This window comes from Anomaloglossus baeobatrachus, chromosome 2 (assembly GCF_048569485.1).
Source record: "Anomaloglossus baeobatrachus isolate aAnoBae1 chromosome 2, aAnoBae1.hap1, whole genome shotgun sequence".
Taxonomy (NCBI): domain Eukaryota; kingdom Metazoa; phylum Chordata; class Amphibia; order Anura; family Aromobatidae; genus Anomaloglossus; species Anomaloglossus baeobatrachus.
Genome location: NC_134354.1, coordinates 112,517,343 through 112,536,186, shown reverse-complemented (window position 1 = coordinate 112,536,186; position 18,844 = coordinate 112,517,343). Strand labels below are relative to the sequence as shown.

The 18,844-nt window shown below is 49.0% G+C and overlaps 1 protein-coding gene across 1 annotated transcript in view; it reads right to left on the bottom strand.

The window, feature by feature from the left end:
- The window catches only part of LOC142291051 (myeloperoxidase-like), a 95,992-nt gene that overhangs the window by 53,024 nt on the left and 24,124 nt on the right, over positions 1-18,844 (bottom strand). Inside the window, exons 4-5 of the mRNA XM_075335273.1 lie at positions 11,985-12,105; positions 7,015-7,144 (exon numbers count right to left, since the gene is read on the bottom strand). Of these exons, the coding sequence (XP_075191388.1) occupies positions 7,015-7,144; positions 11,985-12,105 (251 nt within the window). The remainder of the gene's footprint in view (positions 1-7,014; positions 7,145-11,984; positions 12,106-18,844) is intronic.

Genomic DNA, 18,844 nt, shown 5'->3' with positions numbered 1-18,844 from the left:
CATCAAAGATGAACTTGTGGGACCTTTTCGGGTTGTGGATGGAGTGAAGCTCAACTCCCAGACCTACTGCCAGTGTCTGGAAGACAACTTCTGCAAGCAGTGCTACAGGACGAAGTCGGTATCGTTCAAGAAAAACATGATTTTCATGCAGGACAATGCTCCATCACATGTATCCAACTACTCCACAGCGTAACTGTCCAGTAAAGGTCTAAAAGATGAAAAAATAATGACATGGCCCCCTTGTTCACCTGATCTGAACCACATAGAGAACCTATGGTCCCTCATAAAATGTGAGATCTACAGGGAGGGAAAACAGTACACCTCTCGGAACAGTGTCTGGGAGGCTGTGGTGGCTGCTGCATGCAATGTTGATCGTAAACAGATCAAGCAACTGACAGAATCTATGGATGGTAGGCTGTTGAGTGTCATCATAAAGAAATCATGCTATATTGGTCACTAATTTTTTGGGGTTTTGTTTTTGCATGTCAGAAATGTTTATTTCTAAAATTTGTGCAGTTATATTGGTTTACCTGGTGAAAATGAACAAGTGAGATGGGAATATATTTGGTTTTTATTAAGTTGCCTAATAATTCTGCACAGTAATAGTTACCTGCACAAACAGATATCCTCCAAAGATAGCCAAATCTAAAAACCCACTCCAACTTCAAAAAATATTAAGCTTTGATATTTATGAGTCTTCTGGGTTGATTTAGAACATAGTTGTTAATCAATAATAACAAAAATCCTCTAAAATACAACTTGCCTAATAATTCTGCACATGGTATATGTATATATATATATATATATATATATGCCCCTCACATTTTTGTAAATATATTATTATATCTTTTTCAAGGAAAACAAGATACAATGTAGTCAGTGTACAGCTTGTATAAGAGTGTACATTTGGTGGCCTCTAAATAACTCAACACACAGCCATTAATGGCTAAACTGCTGGCATTAAATGTGAGCACACCCCTAAGGGAAAATTACTTAATTCTGCCCAATTAGCTATTTTCCCTCCCTGGTGTCACGTGACTCAGTTTTACAAGGTCTCAGGGGTGAATGGGGAGCAGGTGTGTTACATTTGGTGTTATCGCTCACACACTTTCTTATACTGGCCACTGGGAGTTCAACATGGCTCTTCATGGCAAACAATTCTCTGCAGATTTAAAAAAAAAAAAAAAAATTAATAAAAAAGAATTATTGCTGTACATAAAGATGGCCTACGCTACAAGAAGACTGCTAACACCCTGAAACTGAGCTCCAGCACAGTGGCCAAGACCATACATAAGTTTAATAAAACAGTTCCACTCAGGTCTCGCCATGGTCGACAAAATAAGTTGAGTGCACGTGCTCAGCGTCATATCCAGAGGTTGTCTTTTCAAAATAGATGTATGAATGCTACCAGTATTGCTGCAGAGATTACAGGGGTGGGGAGGGGAGTCAGCCTGTCACTACTCAGAGCATATGCCGAACACTGCATCAAAATGGTCTGCATGGGTGTCATGATGCACAAGAAAGCCTGCAAACAATATCATGAAGACAGGCAGACTAAGGACATGGATTACTGGAACCATGTTCTGTGGTCTGATGAGTCCAAGATAAATTTATTTGGTTCAGATGGTGTCACGCATATGGCAGCAACCAGGTGAGGAGTACGAAAACAAGTGTGTCTTGCCTACAGTCAAGCATGGTGGTGGGAGTGTCATGGTTTGGGCCTGCATAAGTGCTACCAGCTGTGGGGAGCTACAGTGCATTGAGGAAACCATGAACGCCAATATGTACTGTAACATAGTGAAGCATAGCATGATCACCTCCTTTCGAAAACTGGGCCACAGGGCACAAATCTTTAGGTTTGTTTTTTCTATGGGCCACAGGGCAGTATTCCAACATGATAACGACCCCAAACACACCTTCAAGATGACCACTGCCTTGCTAAAGAAACTGAGGTAAAGGCACTGGACTGGCCAAGCATGTCTCCAGACCTAAACCCTATTGAACATCTGTGGAGACTCCTCAAAAGGAAGATGGAGTAGCGCTAGGTCTCTTAACATCCACTAGCTCAATGATGTTGTCATGGAGACAGTTAAGACAGTGCTTGAAAATAATGGTGATCACACAAAATATTGACACTTTGGCCATAATTGGCTATTTTCACTCAGGGGTGTACTCACTTTTGTTGCCAGCAGTTTTGACAATAATGGATGTTTGAAGTTAGAGGGCACCAAATTTACACTGTTATACAAGCTGCATATAGACTACTTTACATATCTTAAGTGTTGTCATAAAAATATATAATAGAATATTTTAAAAAATGTGAGGGGTGTACTCAGTTTTATGATATACTGTATATAATTTAAATTAAAAATAGAAAAATCTGTTCCTTTCACCCCTGCCAGTCCATTATAGTGGCTATGTGTCGCCCTGGGCAAGCCAGGGGACACAGATAACAACACACACGCACCCCACATTCCCTGCAGGTACACCAGCTAACCCACAAATCCTTGTTGCCTTCCTCCAGGAGTCTGATGATGCACACCAGGGGGTGGGCCAGGCGGTTGGCTCCGCCCATCGAGGAGCTCACAGCTCTGGAGGCAGGAAGTTACAGGCAGATAGAGAGAGGAGATAGCTCAGGGAGGAGCAGGAGTGAGGAGCTAAGAGAGAGATTAGCCCAGGCAGGGCTTGTGTGAGGAGGAAACAACAGTGTAGCTCAGGAGGGAGCTAGAGCAGAGTGAAACAGCAGTGAAAGTGACAGAAAGCCTGAAGTTGGTCTGTGGCTGTGTGCCCAGACGGAGTCAGCAAGGTCAGCAGACAGTGGTGAAGATCTGCAGTGGGACTGTCTGGAGGTTGCTGGAAGGACCATGGAGGCTGTGTGTATCCGGGGGTCTGGAGCAGTATACAAAGGGCAGTCAGCACCAGAGCAGGGGCTTTTCGGATCCCAGCAAGGCTTGGAGTCGCTATACATTGCTAAATCCGTTAGTGAAGGGGACGCAGATCTCCCAACAAGCAAGTCCTGATTGACGGCAAAGGTCCAACCACAACGGGGAAACACCGCCACCGCCAAGGCACCAGTTTCCCAGGGCCGGCGCCTGCGGGCAAAGTGTGGAGCTCCTCCGGCACAGATTGCAGTCGGGGAACGGGTAACCGGTGGGAATCCACCGCTACCAAACAGACATTTCAAAGGTGCAGGGAAGAGACCGTCACCGCTAACTGCAGGGAACCGCAGCACCGTGAACCGTCCGAGGGACCCGTCCAACCAGCCGTTTGTTTACCGAGAACTGTGTCGTGTTTACTGGCTGAGTGAGTACCTCAGTGCCGCAAGGCACAGCGCTGCCCCTGCGCCCCTGCACCCCACTGGGCCCCGGGATCACCAACCCCTACCCACGGAGGGGCAACACAACAACTGGCTGCTCCGCATCACCATCCCCGGGATCCCCATATTGAGCAGCGGTGGTGAAATCACCACAACCGTGGGTGGCGTCACGAACTATAACAATCCCTACACCCAACCACAAAATACCCCCCTTTCACTCACGGGCGAGGAGTGTCGCTCGAGAAACCCCGGGATCCGGCCCACCGCTCGAGCCACCACTGAGCAGCTGCCGGACCCGAGCAGAAGGGGTGAGCGCGGTGTGCTGACACCCTCCTCCCCGCCCGCGACAACTTGGCGTCACGAACAGGATCCTACCGCTCTGCCGTCAGGTAGAGGTGCGCCTTGTTACCGCCGGAGGCATCCGGCAGAAAAGGTTCAGAAGCCGCCATCTTTGGCGCAAAAAGTTCCCGCTCGAGCGTCTTCTCGAGCAGTAGAGGCGCGAAGGCCAAAACTCCGCCCCGAGAGAGGATGGGCCGAAAAGAGCTAAGGGGGACGCGATGGCGGCTGGACGCATGTAGCTGCAGCTATAAAAGCAGGGACGCCAGGACTCTGCAAATATACCGTTCCTGGAAGTAGAGAAGAAGCAATCATGTGGATGCCGTCCCGCGACACCGTAGCCCCCACGCCTGGAACCGCGGCGTGGGTGGAAGTCCGAACCGCGCAGCTCTATCAAAGGCTGCAGGTGAAGATGCAGCTCCTCATGGAGGAGTGGGAGGCCGACATGGCGGACGTTGTAGCCACCGTGCGGAGACGCGAGGAGGAGGCGGAGAAAGGGAGGGTGAGTGACCCACGTCACGATGCCCTTGCAGGGCTGGTCATCGCGGCTGTGGGGCCCGGTCCAAGCCCTCTCCCCCCGTTGCCTCCCTCGCCACCCGTCCCGGAGGCCGTGACCCCGCCACTAGGCCTGCTACCACCGCAACCGGTAGCAGTACCCAGCGTCCCCGCCCAGGCGGGCCGACCTGTAACCGGAGCCCGCGGCACACCGGAGGTGTTACCGTGGAAGACGCCGAAAGTAGAACCGGAGGCATCCCTTGAAAAACTTCCCGAGCCGGAGCCGATGACCCGTTCCGAGCCGAAGGCCCGGCAGCGGAAAGCACCTATGCCCATCCCCCACACCTCGGCTGAGGTGGCGCCGGGTTGTTGCTGCAAGGCAGCGCCCAAGGCCATGACACCGCGGGATACGCCGCCCACCTTCCTGACAGTGGGTAACGTTCTGGACGTCCCGCGGGGCCCGACCCGTGCGCCGGCGCTGGCAGCAGCGCCGTACTGGGATAGGGAGCCGGTACCGCTGGGCCTGGAGATCGAGGAGAGGGAGCGGAAAAAGGCTGAACTGGTGGCCAGAGCGATCCGGGAGAAGGAGCACCTCCAGCGGGCGACCTCCCGTGCCCGAGGACCGTTGTACGTGGGGCAGGTGAGGCGGTTTGATGTCCGCCGGGGCTACGGGTTCATCTACGAGCCGGACTTGGAGGCCGAAGTTTTTGTAGCTCGGCGGGATGTGAACGCCCACCTGCCCGAGGAGCATCCCGGCCGCAATCTGATGCCGGGAGACATAGTGCAATATGCCCGGTTCTTTGGGGAGCGGGGGTGGTTCGCGCTGGACGCTACACTGAAGGGCAGCCCAGAGGCCCGAGCGAGCGCCGCGCCCCCTCCCTTGGAAGGAGCACTGGAGCCTGGAGGACCGGAGTAGGGCAGCGGATGCCCATTGCACCGTCCCCGTTGGGACCACCACTGTGTAGTTGTTTGTTTGAAAAAGTTTTGAAAGTTTGCAAAAAGATGATAAAAATGAAAATTACCGAGTTTTTCACCTGATTTGCTTTTGTGATTGCAACCGGCCGGAGCCGGCACCATTGTCCCCGTGGGGACCGTTTAAGTTTGCATGGGAACTATCCATGGACAAGCCCGTGAACTTGCAGGGCACCACAAACGTTAAGTGGCTTGTAAATATGTTGGTTACCGTTACCGTTTCCGCAATGCCGCCTCCGGAGAGGCAGGTTGGAGGGAGGGCCCTGAGCAGAGCAGGCTAGGGCCCAGCCACCAAAGGAACCGGTGGCCACCCTCTGGAGGGGAAGGACAGATCCCGCTCGGGTGACTTGTGCTGGACTGTGGTTCAAGGGGTGCTGCCTGGGTTTTAGGGGCAGCATCAGGGCCAGGTTGCTTGGGTGGGAGAGAGCGGAAACCGTGACCGTATACCGTTGTAACGTTAAAAGTAAATGTGCCTCCCGTCTTGGGAAGAGTTGTTATTAAAAATGTATATAATTTACCGTTTATAATGTTATACCGTTTTACATTTTCAGAAAACAAAAAGGAAAATAAAACCGGTGTTGGACGGGCAGCCCGAGGACGGTCTGCGTTTTGCTAAGGGGGAATGTGTCGCCCTGGGCAAGCCAGGGGACACAGATAACAACACACACGCACCCCACATTCCCTGTAGGTACACCAGCTAACCCACAAATCCTTGTTGCCTTCCTCCAGGAGTCTGATGATGCACACCAGGGGGTGGGCCAGGCGGTTGGCTCCGCCCATCGAGGAGCTCACAGCTCTGGAGGCAGGAAGTTACAGGCAGATAGAGAGAGGAGATAGCTCAGGGAGGAGCAGGAGTGAGGAGCTAAGAGAGAGATTAGCCCAGGCAGGGCTTGTGTGAGGAGGAAACAACAGTGTAGCTCAGGAGGGAGCTAGAGCAGAGTGAAACAGCAGTGAAAGTGACAGAAAGCCTGAAGTTGGTCTGTGGCTGTGTGCCCAGACGGAGTCAGCAAGGTCAGCAGACAGTGGTGAAGATCTGCAGTGGGACTGTCTGGAAGTTGCTGGAAGGACCACGGAGGCTGTGTGTATCCGGGGGTCTGGAGCAGTATACAAAGGGCAGTCAGCACCAGAGCAGGGGCTTTTCGGATCCCAGCAAGGCTTGGAGTCGCTATACATTGCTAAATCCGTTAGTGAAGGGGACGCAGATCTCCCAACAAGCAAGTCCTGATTGACGGCAAAGGTCCAACCACAACGGGGAAACACCGCCACCGCCAAGGCACCAGTTTCCCAGGGCCGGCGCCTGCGGGCAAAGTGTGGAGCTCCTCCGGCACAGATTGCAGTCGGGGAACGGGTAACCGGTGGGAATCCACCGCTACCAAACAGACATTTCAAAGGTGCAGGGAAGAGACCGTCACCGCTAACTGCAGGGAACCGCAGCACCGTGAACCGTCCGAGGGACCCGTCCAACCAGCCGTTTGTTTACCGAGAACTGTGTCGTGTTTACTGGCTGAGTGAGTACCTCAGTGCCGCAAGGCACAGCGCTGCCCCTGCGCCCCTGCACCCCACTGGGCCCCGGGATCACCAACCCCTACCCACGGAGGGGCAACACAACAACTGGCTGCTCCGCATCACCATCCCCGGGATCCCCATATTGAGCAGCGGTGGTGAAATCACCACAACCGTGGGTGGCGTCACGAACTATAACAATCCCTACACCCAACCACAAAATACCCCCCTTTCACTCACGGGCGAGGAGTGTCGCTCGAGAAACCCCGGGATCCGGCCCACCGCTCGAGCCACCACTGAGCAGCTGCCGGACCCGAGCAGAAGGGGTGAGCGCGGTGTGCTGACACCCTCCTCCCCGCCTGCGACAGCTACAGTATATAGCTATTTTTTACCGAGGGTAGAGGAAACCCATTGATGGGAAGGTCTTTAGTCCAGCCTCGTGGCAGAGATATGATATCCTCATATTCTGGCTCGAGAAGACGATTGAAAGCAGTATTGGCTGCACCAAGAAAGGGCTTCACTCTATAAGAAAAAATAAATAGATTAATAGTAACCTGGAAGCACAACTTTACACAGTGTTATAGGGGCTTGTCCCTTTATAAAAATTCTTCTTTTTTTGGAGAGATCCGATGTCCCAGTCATAAGAAATCTAACAATGAGGCCACATGCAAATCAGGCTGGAAGCATATTGGGGGATTGTCACTTCCTAAAAGTGTCCTGCCCCACCTCCCAGTGCACTTCCAGCCTGGTTTGTATATGATTTCTATACTAAATGTCTCACATCTGGCACATCAGATTTCTGGTATTGTTTTTATGAGACGAAGCGCCTACACAGTGATATAAATACTTCAACATCTTAAAACATTCACAAATGTGTCCTTAAAAATATATTTAAAAATGTATTAAAAGTATTTCTAAAGATCTTTCAGTATATGCTAATGAGGCCTGCTAGCATGCCCCTGCGGGTGTACTAACATGCTAATATATGTGCAACAATGCGCACATGCCTCACTCTTAATGGCGGCCGGATGCGCACTGGGCATGATCTAGAGTCCCCAGTGCGCATCCATCTGACTATAACAGCTTTTATAAAAGGGCTTGATGATTTCCTCACTACACACAACATTGTCGGTTATACATGATTTTGTCAGGACCGGGAGGACTGATGGGCCCAGGAGGTGGATCCACTGGACCGAGTATCCCACCGGGGGGCAGGGTACACGGCAGCCGGAGCACTGGCGTGGCAGGGACAGGTATAACCAGGTCAGCAGAGTCACAGAGTTCTTCAGGACGGTAAGGAAACAGGCACAGGTACCAGGGAGCAAAGACAAGGAGTCTACAGGACACGGCACCAGGGGGCCTGAGCACCTAGCTCAAAAGACAAAGCTTCCAGACACGTTGATCAGGCCCCGCCCACATGGAAAGGCAAGTCTTATATACCCAGCACAGCCTCATGTCATTTCCTGCTGCAGGTGTGCTGGGCCTATAAAACCAGGAGAGTGGGCGCGGCCTGGTCCTATACAGAACCATGTGGCTAAGACTCAGAGTCAGACTCATAAGACCAGGAGCAGGACACAGGAGAGCACGAGCAGCAGCCATGACTGGTGAACACATGGACTGGATCAGTGGGTAAGGAGCGGTGCTGGGACACTGGGAGCGTGACAGTACCCCCCCCCTCTATGCCCCCCCCTCCGTGCACAGAACCCCAGGGGCACCCCGGATCGAGTCACCGGACCAGGATCCAACACAAAGGCGGGGAAGGACCGCTGATCCCGTACCGCCTTCCTGGCCGCACGACGCCTAGCCGATCTACCAGCAGTGGCAACGGGAAGCGGGGGGAGACAGTCAGAAGCAGGACTGGAGTCCTGGACGACCTGATCGGGCGCCTCGGACCGGATACAGGACAATGTCTCTTCCTCGGTAGCCGGTGGCATCACAGTCTCAGTTGTCAGGGACGGTGGAACGTCGCTGGAGTGCGTCGCCTCCTCTGATTCCGGTGGCACCACAGTCTCAATTGTCAGGGATGGTGGAACGTCGCTGGAGTGCGTCGTCTCCTCTGGTTCCGGTGGCACCACAGGTACAAGTGACAGGAGTTGTGGTACGGCACTGGACTGCGTCGTCACCTCTTCCTCTTCCTGCGGCATAACAAGTTCAGGTGACAGGGGCCGAGGAACGGGCTGTAGGCAGTGGTCATGACACAAGGGCCCCCAGCGAGTAATAGCGCCAGAGCGCCAACTAATGGCAGGGTCATGGAGTTGAAGCCAGGGCAGACCCAGCAGGAGCTCAGGAGCCATCCTCGGGATCACATAGAAGGTGATGGTCTCAGTATGCAAAGTGCCAACCTGGAGTCTCAGTGGTTCAGTGGTATATCGGACAGGTTCGTATAGCAGTTTGCCGTCCACGGAGGCGAACCAGAGGGGCTTGGCAAGCGGGATCACAGGTACCTGGTATCGGTCCACTGCAGACTGGTGTATGAAATTAGCCGCTGCCCCAGAATCGATGTGGGCCTCTGCTGTGAACCTGGTCTTCTTCGTCGTCACCTGGACAGTCTGTGTAAGTGGAACGGAGGGGATTCCGGTGCCAAGGGTAGCGGTCCCCACCATCCCTTGGGGCTGGGGTCTACCAGGTTTCTCAGGGCATGTCCGAAGCATGTGTGACCCGTCTCCACAATAGAAGCACAGGCCCAGGGCGAGCCGTTCTGCACGGCGTTGCTTGGCTTGGTTCAGTCGGTCAATTTGCATGGGTTCCGGAAACATGTCACAGGAAGGCAGGGGCAAAGGAGCGGTAGGCCTCTGCGGGGACAAGGCGTGACGGGGTGGTTGCTTCTCCCGGAATACCTCTTTGGTTCGCTCCTGGAAACGGAGGTCAATCCGGGTGGCTAAGGATATTAAAGCGTCCAAGGTGCGTGGAACGTCACGGCCAGCAAGCTCGTCTTTGACGCGGCCAGAGAGTCCTTCCCAAAAGGCCGCCGTCAAGGCCTCATTGTTCCAGCCCAGCTCAGAGGCGAGCGTGCGGAACTGGATGGCGTATTGGCCGACGGTCAGGGTCCCTTGGCGTAGCCGGAGGAGCGAAGAGGTCACTGTGGTGGTACGTCCGGGTTCATCGAATGTACTTCGGAAAGCGTGCAAGAATTCCCGGATGTTAGTGGTCATTGGATCCTCATTCTCCCACAGGGGGTTAATCCAGGCTAGAGCTTCGCCTTCCAAGTGTGACATCAGGAACGCCACTTTAGCCTGGTCTGAGACAAACAAATGAGGAAGCAACTTGAAATGCAGGGAGCACTGATTCAAGAAGCCGCGGCAGGACTTGGGATCCCCTGCATAGCGAGGCGGAGCAGCGAGGCGAAGTTGCGAGGCCGTGGCGGAAACTAGTTCGGAGCCGGAGACTGGTTGCTGCGTGGACTCAGACGAGGCAGCGGTCTGCAGTGTATATAACCGGTGGTCCATGGACGCCAGGAATTTCAGCATCCGGTGTAAAGTGTCACGCTGTTGCACCAGTTCCTGGCGTAGTTCGGCCAGCTCAGATGTTTGTGCTCCAGCGGGATCCATGGCCTGATCAAACTGTCAGGACCGGGAGGACTGATGGGCCCAGGAGGTGGATCCACTGGACCGAGTATCCCACCGGGGGGCAGGGTACACGGCAGCCGGAGCACTGGCATGGCAGGGACAGGTATAACCAGGTCAGCAGAGTCACAGAGTTCTTCAGGACGGTAAGGAAACAGGCACAGGTACCAGGGAGCAAAGACAAGGAGTCTACAGGACACGGCACCAGGGGGCCTGAGCACCTAGCTCAAAAGACAAAGCTTCCAGACACGTTGATCAGGCCCCGCCCACATGGAAAGGCAAGTCTTATATACCCAGCACAGCCTCATGTCATTTCCTGCTGCAGGTGTGCTGGGCCTATAAAACCAGGAGAGTGGGCGCGGCCTGGTCCTATACAGAACCATGTGGCTAAGACTCAGAGTCAGACTCATAAGACCAGGAGCAGGACACAGGAGAGCACGAGCGGGAGCAGCAGCCATGACTGGTGAACACATGGACTGGATCAGTGGGTAAGGAGCGGTGCTGGGACACTGGGAGCGTGACAGATTTAGTGACAAAATGTATAATTGGTGGACAAAGGTTGAACTAGATGGACCTAGGTCTTTTTCAAGCTCTGTAACTATGTAACTAATAAAAAACACGTTACGACTGTTTAATAAAGGACAGCAAAAAAATTAAAACACAAAAAGGAAAATTGGCTATAGAGGGAGTGGTAACATTGTCTGACATTATGCATGCATATATGCTCATGAATAAATAAGGCATAATATATACATAAGAGATGCCGTCATCTGCTCTCAACGTTATATCATAGAAGTACTGATTTTAATGTTGGTAACATTATTATGATAATTTTCTATACATATTCAGATTGGGGTTTTTTTCACTTTTTTGGGGCAGGATAGCACTTAATAAGGGGATCTAGTTAAAGAAATACAATTCAATAGCTCTAACAAAAAAAAATGTTTTAATTGATCACTTTCAATTTTACGCCTTAAGTGTACCGTATGTATCACGACAATGTAATCGGACCCTGCAGTAGCGTTAGAATAAGGCTAGTTTCACACTTGCGTTGGACGGGATCCGTAGCATTGCGTTGTGTGACGGATGCAACGGATGCGTTGCATATAGTGGCACAACGGATGCTACGGATCGTACAAAATAACGCAATCCGTTATAGGTTTTTTTCCTTGACTTTACACATCTGAGCATGCGCAGTTGTGTAAAGACGGATGCGTTAACGGAATCCGTCAAATGATGGATTCTAACGGAATCCGCCACCATAGGCGTCCATTATAAAAACAACGGACGCCGACGGAATCCTGCATGTTGCGTTTTTTTGAAGTGCAGAAAAACGCTACATGCAGCGTTCCATCCGCCCGACGGTCACTGACGGTCAGCGTCAAAACAACTGATGCGCCGCGGGATGGATGCAATGCAAGACCATCCGTTGCTATCCGTAGCTAATAGAAGTCTATGAGGAATATAACGGTTTTCTGCAACGGTTACCGTAATTCCTCAAGGCTGCGGATAGCAACGGAAGCCAACCAACGCAAGTGTGAAAGTAGCCTAAGACAGCTCTGTATCGCCATCTGGTGGTGCTCTATGATTTATTCTCTACATAGTCTTTATCCTTCGAGACCTTATCTTACTATGCATTACAATGTGTTTAGATCTTATATTAGAAGGGCAACTAAATGCAAAATATATTACATGAACACATCTAGCACAGCTTTATCTCAAACATTTTAATATATATTTAATACTTTGAATGTTATGGGGAGTTTGCTTGGTTCATTACTCCTAAAGAGGTTCCTTACCTATTATTGCACTCTCCAGTGATGGTACGGTATCGTAAAGGGTCACATACTTTCGGCAGGTATTGATAGACGCATCCAGTCAGTTGGGAAATAATTTTATTTTGTTCCGGTGCCAAAAAATCTAGGGAAAAAAGTGCACATTAATAATTGCTTGCCATGTAGATTAAAGAAAGCTGAATAAATGTCACAGGTGTCTTCGGTGAACCCTGGGAAGCCTATACTGGCCCTAAGGCTGGGGCCTCCACGCTCACCCTAACACCCAGAGGTACCTTTAATGGTATTGAGGTCCGAGCCTCCAACTTAGGCCCTATCTCCTGTCCTTGTCCCTGATGTTATGACCCCCCTTCACAACCCACCACATGGGTGGAATGCGTACAAACAGGAGACTACACCCCACCAACAAAAATAGACAAACCAGGGTAACAACTACGATAACTCATACACACGGCAACCACACACAAAGGAGCCACTAAAAGTGCATGAGGGGAAAGAACATAAAAAAAGGGGGAATAAACAATCTACTGGGAAACTTCCAAACTTAAATAGACACACCTGAAGATGTTGCAGCAAAAAAACAATGCTGCAGCCAAAGCACTACTGAGAGACAGAAACAGCTCCTTCCACCGCCAGGCTCAGCTTCCAAATGATGGAAATAAATGGCACCCTGTGGTGGAGGTTGAGGGTATATACTTTATTACTCAAGAAGCTGCCGATTTTATAAACTTTACTTTCTTGGGTTTCAAAACCTTTATATCCGAGTTTACTGCTAAAGGTATGTAGAGAACCAGCCTGATAGTGCCAGAATAGCACTGGCTTTAGGTTATATATGAAAATCCTGATGATATGTTCCCTTTAAGTCTCTCTCTCTGTTGTCCTTTGGGCTGCAGCATAGCTGTTTGCTGCTGCATTTTCAGGTGTGTCTGTTTATTGTATGATAGTTTCCCAATAGTCTGCTTTCTTCCCCTTTTATGTTGTTTCCCCTCGTGTACTTTTAGTGGCTCCTTTGTGTGTGGTTGCCATGTGTAGTAGTGGTTGTTGTTTTTGTTGCTACCCCTGTTAGTCCATATTTGTTGATCGAGGTAGGCTTAAGTTCTTGCCAATTCCCCCTGGGTGGTGGGTTGTGGAGCAGGGTTCATAGCATCAGAGACAAGGACAGGAGATAGGGCCTAGGTTGGAGGCCCGGACTTCCCTACCATTAAAGGTACCTCTGGGTGTTAGGGTGAGCTCAGGGGACCCACCTTTAGGGCCAGTATAGGCTGTGACAATTACATCATCATCATCATCACTCAGTTACATAGGCATTTCTTTGGGCATACATTGTAGCATCCTAATTGGCTCAGCTTCTCTCTTACTCAGTGCTGCCACTAACATATACAGTGGGTACGGAAAGTATTCAGCCCCCTTCACATTTTTCACTCTTTGCTTCACTGCAGCCATTTGGTAAATTCAAAAGAGTTCATTTTTTCTCAGTAATTTACACTCTGCACCCCATCTTCACAGAAAAAAAAAGAAATGTAGAAATTTTTGCAAATTGTTTTTAATCAAGAAATACTGAAATATCACTTGGTCATAAGTATTCAGACCCTTTGCTCAGTCACATGCTGTCCATTTCCTTGTGATACTCCTTGAGATGGTTCTACTCCTTCATTGGAGTCCAGGTGTGTTTAAGTAAACTGATAGGACTTAATTTGGAAAGGCATACACATGTCTATGTGGAGTGTAGAAGGAAATGATCCGGCACAAAATCTCCTTAGGTAAAAACATCCAAAATTTATTGAAACATCATTAAAAAACAGCGTGAAGACCAAGTATCCACTCAGATGGTAGGCATGGGGATCATGATAACTTAACGCGTTTCGGACTGTTATAAAAGCAAAAAAAGTCCTTAATCATAAGTGTCTCATGAACACTGCAGAGCTACTAAAGTAGACTGATCTGAAGAGTAAGTAAGAGGGAGGAGTGGAGGTATGCTAATTACATGCAATCATCAGGTGGAAGTCAGGATTGATGGAGTCACCCTTCAATTGGGAATATGTGTTTAATATGTGAGATTAATTGTATATAAAGAAAAACAGAAAGGGGGGGGAAAACAGATGTGTAAAAATAAAAATAAATATGAATATAGATATGAAAATGAAATGAAAATAAATACAAATATAAATATAAAAGCAGCAATAGAGGAAGCCCTCCTAAGGGTTAAGTCTGAGTATCCTCTCCTACCAAGTCTCCCCTTGATGTTACTAGCTTCTTTAAGGTAGGAAGCTTCAGTAGAGCACAAACGTTTGGCTCGTAGAAGTTCCCCCACAGGTAGGTTATTAATGGTGTGGGGTGCGTGGCAGCTGGTGGCATTTCTGCAGTAATTAAAATTCTGCCCGATCTGCCCATATTATAGGGGATATATAGATATTCACAGGGTGGTTTTCGATGGGCCCTCCTAATCCTCTCCAAAATATATGGACATGACTGATCTGACCATTTTTCTAGATTATTCCCTGTATTTCTCTAGTCTATACCTGTCATTCACAAGCGCCGAGTATCTGCTCTCAAAATGTACGATCCACATACACAGCATGGTTCAACAACAATCAGATTTCTGCCCGATCTGCTCGTATTATAGGAGATATATATACCCCTGCCTCAGTAGCAATCTGAAATCTGTTCAATCTGCTCGTATTATAAGAGATATATGAAGTTCCACTTCAGCAGCTATCCGAAATGTGCCCGATCTGCTTGTATTACAGAGGATGTATATACTCTCATTTCAGCAATGATCAGAAATCTGCCCGATCTGCTCGTATTATAGGGGATATATAGATATTTACAGGGTAGTTTTTGATGGGCCCTCCTAATCCTCCCCAATATAAGGATATGATTAATCTGATTATTTTTCCAGGTTATTCCCTACCCACTTTCCCCCTGTTCCCCCCCCCCCATACAGATCGAAGGGAGATTTATGCACACACATATGAATAGTGTCGATCCCCGTATGGGTGTTGATTATATATATATTCATATTAGATTATGTGAATGATTTAATACAGATTTGATACATTGGACATATAAATCTCACTATCCAAAACCCATCTAACCAATTGGTACCATTTCGTTGTTATTTTTACCTTTATTCCCACTTTTATATTTATATTTGTATTTATTTTCATTTCATTTTCATATCTATATTCATATTTATTTTTATTTTTACACATCTGTTTTCCCCCCCTTTCTGTTTTTCTTTATATACAATTAATCTCACATATTAAACACATATTCCCAATTGAAGGGTGACTCCATCAATCCTGACTTCCACCTGATGATTGCATGTAATTAGCATACCTCCACTCCTCCCTCTTACTTACTCTTCAGATCAGTCTACTTTAGTAGCTCTGCAGTGTTCATGAGACACTTATGATTAAGGACTTTTTTTGCTTTTATAACAGTCCGAAACGCGTTAAGTTATCATGATCCCCATGCCTACCATCTGAGTGGATACTTGGTCTTCACGCTGTTTTTTAATGATGTTTCAATAAATTTTGGATGTTTTTACCTAAGAAGATTTTGTGCCGGATCATTTCCTTCTACACTCCACGTTGCCTGTTACCGGTTGGGATAAACCGAAGGATCCTAGGCACCCGCAAGGCTGAGCAGTCTGGGCAGCAGGTGAGCTGAAGTTTCCATTCTATTTACCTATACACATGTCTATATAAGACCTCACAGCTCACCTCACAGTGCATGTCAGACCAAATGAGAATCATGAAGTGAAAGGAATTGCCAAAGGAGCTCAGAGACAGAATTGTGGCTAGGCACAGATCTGGCCAAGGTTACAAAAAAGATTTCTGCAGTATTCAAGGTTTCTAAAAGCACAGTGGCCTCTATAATCCTTAAATGGAAGAAGTTTGCGCCCACCAGAAGTATTCCTAGACCTGGCCATCCAGCCAAGCTTCCACTCAATACTGAGCAAAGGGGCCGAATACTTATGACCATGTGATATTTCAGTTTTTCTTGTTTCAAAAATTTGAAAAAATTTCTACATTTCTGTTTTGTTTTTTGTTTTTTTCAAAAAAGGGGGCAGAGTGTACATTAATGAGAAAAAAAAATGTGAATTTACCAAATGGCTGCAATGAAACAAAGAGTGAAAAATTAAAAGGGGTCTGAATAATTTCCATACCCACTGTATATATCCTAATGGCTAAATGTTACTACAATTTGCACACAGAAGTACATTCGTTAGTTTCAGATTACTAAACACTTACTTTCACTTTTAACAAAGGGACTATTGGCTCTTGTCTAAAGTCTAAAAAAACAGTGTCTGTCTCTTCCTTGCTCCAAGAGAAGAGAAGACAGACTCTTACACAAAGGCAAGATGGAGTCTAAATTTAATAAAATCGATCCTGCTCTCACAAGGATAATACCAGTGTGAGACATGTAATGACTAACAGTCTGCTCTTCTGACCTTCATGTATCACAGTGGTAACGCCGCTTTCATATAAAATTAGCTCTGGAGGCAGATTCTCAGGGAGAGATATGTAAGGCCCATAGATCTTAACAGTTCATTTACATATTAAGAACACCCTGCTTTCTCTGGAATAAGAATTTCTATAACCTGCATGCCCATATAGACAACTTAGGATGGTTGATCCTCCTGACAGATTCCCTTTAATTTGTAACATTTATGTAGCGACTCTGAGTACATCAGGGTGCTACAGGGAACTGTATCCTTTTTCCCCAGGGTGCAGGACCTACCCACCATGGTTCCAGGTTCCCAGAAACCAGTGTCATCTCAATCAGCACCACAAATCCCATCCCACACTTCACACCATGACCTGTCAGACACACCAGTGGGTTGGGATGCCGGTCCCCACGTGTCTTACCCCGGTGTAGCAGTGATCTGGCCTGGTGAGTAGCGCTGCCTGTATTTATTTGCTGCACATGGAAGGCTTTCAATCCATGTGAGCTTGTGGATTATCTTGATGCAGCTCCACTTATTGGCCTGGGCAAATGCCCATAGTTTTCCAGGGATCACTCTGGAGTGAAAAAATCCTCTTTTCTCTACTTCTCCGGGACATGTGGGGTTCTTTCCCCTTCAGCACTTCCCCTCCGGTTCTACTATTTACATTTGTTTTCACTTTTGTACCTAACAGCACTATATCATAATAAATATTTAATATATTTCTAAATCTTGCTTGTGTCGGTACTCCTTTTACGTAGCAAATTCAAAGACTCTTTCTGCTGCTAATTTTCTATGTTTTATGAGTTGTTGCTTGTAGATATGCGATCTTCTTATGGTCCTTGTTTATCTCAAACACCAGTGGGTTGGTCCAGCTGGAACAGGGCCACCCACTTAGAGGTCAGACCGACTGGTGGGAGGGACTAAGAAAGAGTAGTGACAGCTTTCAAAGTGAGAGGAGCTGGAGTGTTAGCTCCCGGGTAGCTAGTAAGACAGAAGTTGGGTCGCAGACAGTGGTCCGGGACCAGAGGAGTCGGTGACCGGGTTCAGGGACTGACAGAACTCACCGGTACCAAGCACGACAGGGTAAAGGACCCTAGGTCAGGAGTCGATTCAATGTCCTGGCAATTAACCTGCAGAGGAAGGGGGCCTTCAGAGACCTTCCAAAAGCTCAGAGACTAAGGGCATCAGCACAATGTGGGGGACAGGGTTTTCTAGACAAAGCAACCCACTGAGGTCACAAGTGCCAGCCCTTGGGAGCAAGACTTCACTTAAAACTGAAGAACTGGCCCTTACAGCTTCAAGTTATAGGGACCCACACAGACAACAAACAGTGCACGGAGGCAGGTTCTGAACTACTAGTGACACTGGTGGTACCTGGGACCTGGACGTGTTACAGGCAGCAGCAGCTGTACACAGAGACTTGGTTAAGAACAGTGTGTGCCTCAGTTTATCTCAGCCTAAACAGTGCATAAACCACCGCAGTGAGTACGCCTGCCCTTGCACCCTGCCTTTTACATCTCCTCCTGACCCGAGCTCTGGGGCCTTCCATACCTGCGGAGGGACTGTCACCTTGCTGCTCCCCCCCATCTGCCCCAGTTCTCATTGCAGCAGTGGCGGTACATCCATTACCGCACTCCGCAGGTGGCGTCACGGATATTTCCCCTGTAATAACCCCTTCCCCAGATTTGAGTGTCCGCCGAGCCCGGGTCCAGACCCCACGAGCCACGACCACCCCGGATCCGAGCACCATGGTCGTCACCGTGGCAGCACATTTACAGTTTAGATAATTGCAGCAATATCCAGAATTATATTAGTAAATAGATACCATTTATAAGAGCTCATGCATTAAAGTGGTTTTCAAGCTTTGAGGAAATTTTATTGCAAGTGTGGTGCCCTGGACAAGCCAGGTCGTCACAAAACTACTCCAACACACCCCACACCCCGGTTAGGCACACCGAAGCCAAACACAAAATCCTTGTTGCCTTCCTCCAGGGGCTGATGTCAACACCAGGGGGTGGGCCAGGCGGTTGGTCCCGCCCACCGAGGAGTTCACAGTCCTGGAGGCGGGAAAAGGAGTCAGATTAGTTTTGGAGTTTGAGAAGGGAGGAAGAGTGAAGTGGTAGAGGAGCAGTCTGAAGGCGGTCCGGGTGTGTGGCCCGGACGGTACAGCAAGGTTGGCAGACGGTGGTGACCGTCTGCAGGAGAGGCTAATTTGAGCAAACTGTAAGGACCGTGGATGGGCGGTGGCCCGGCGGTACCGGACCGGCGAGCAAAGAGAAGCCAGCACCATCCGGCAGGGCTTACGGACCCCGACAAGGCTAGGAGTCGCCGCCAAATTTGTCAAATCCGTTAGCGAAGGGAACCTCCGGGGTTTCCCAGCAGTCAAGACCCAATTGAAGGCGACAGCTCAAAC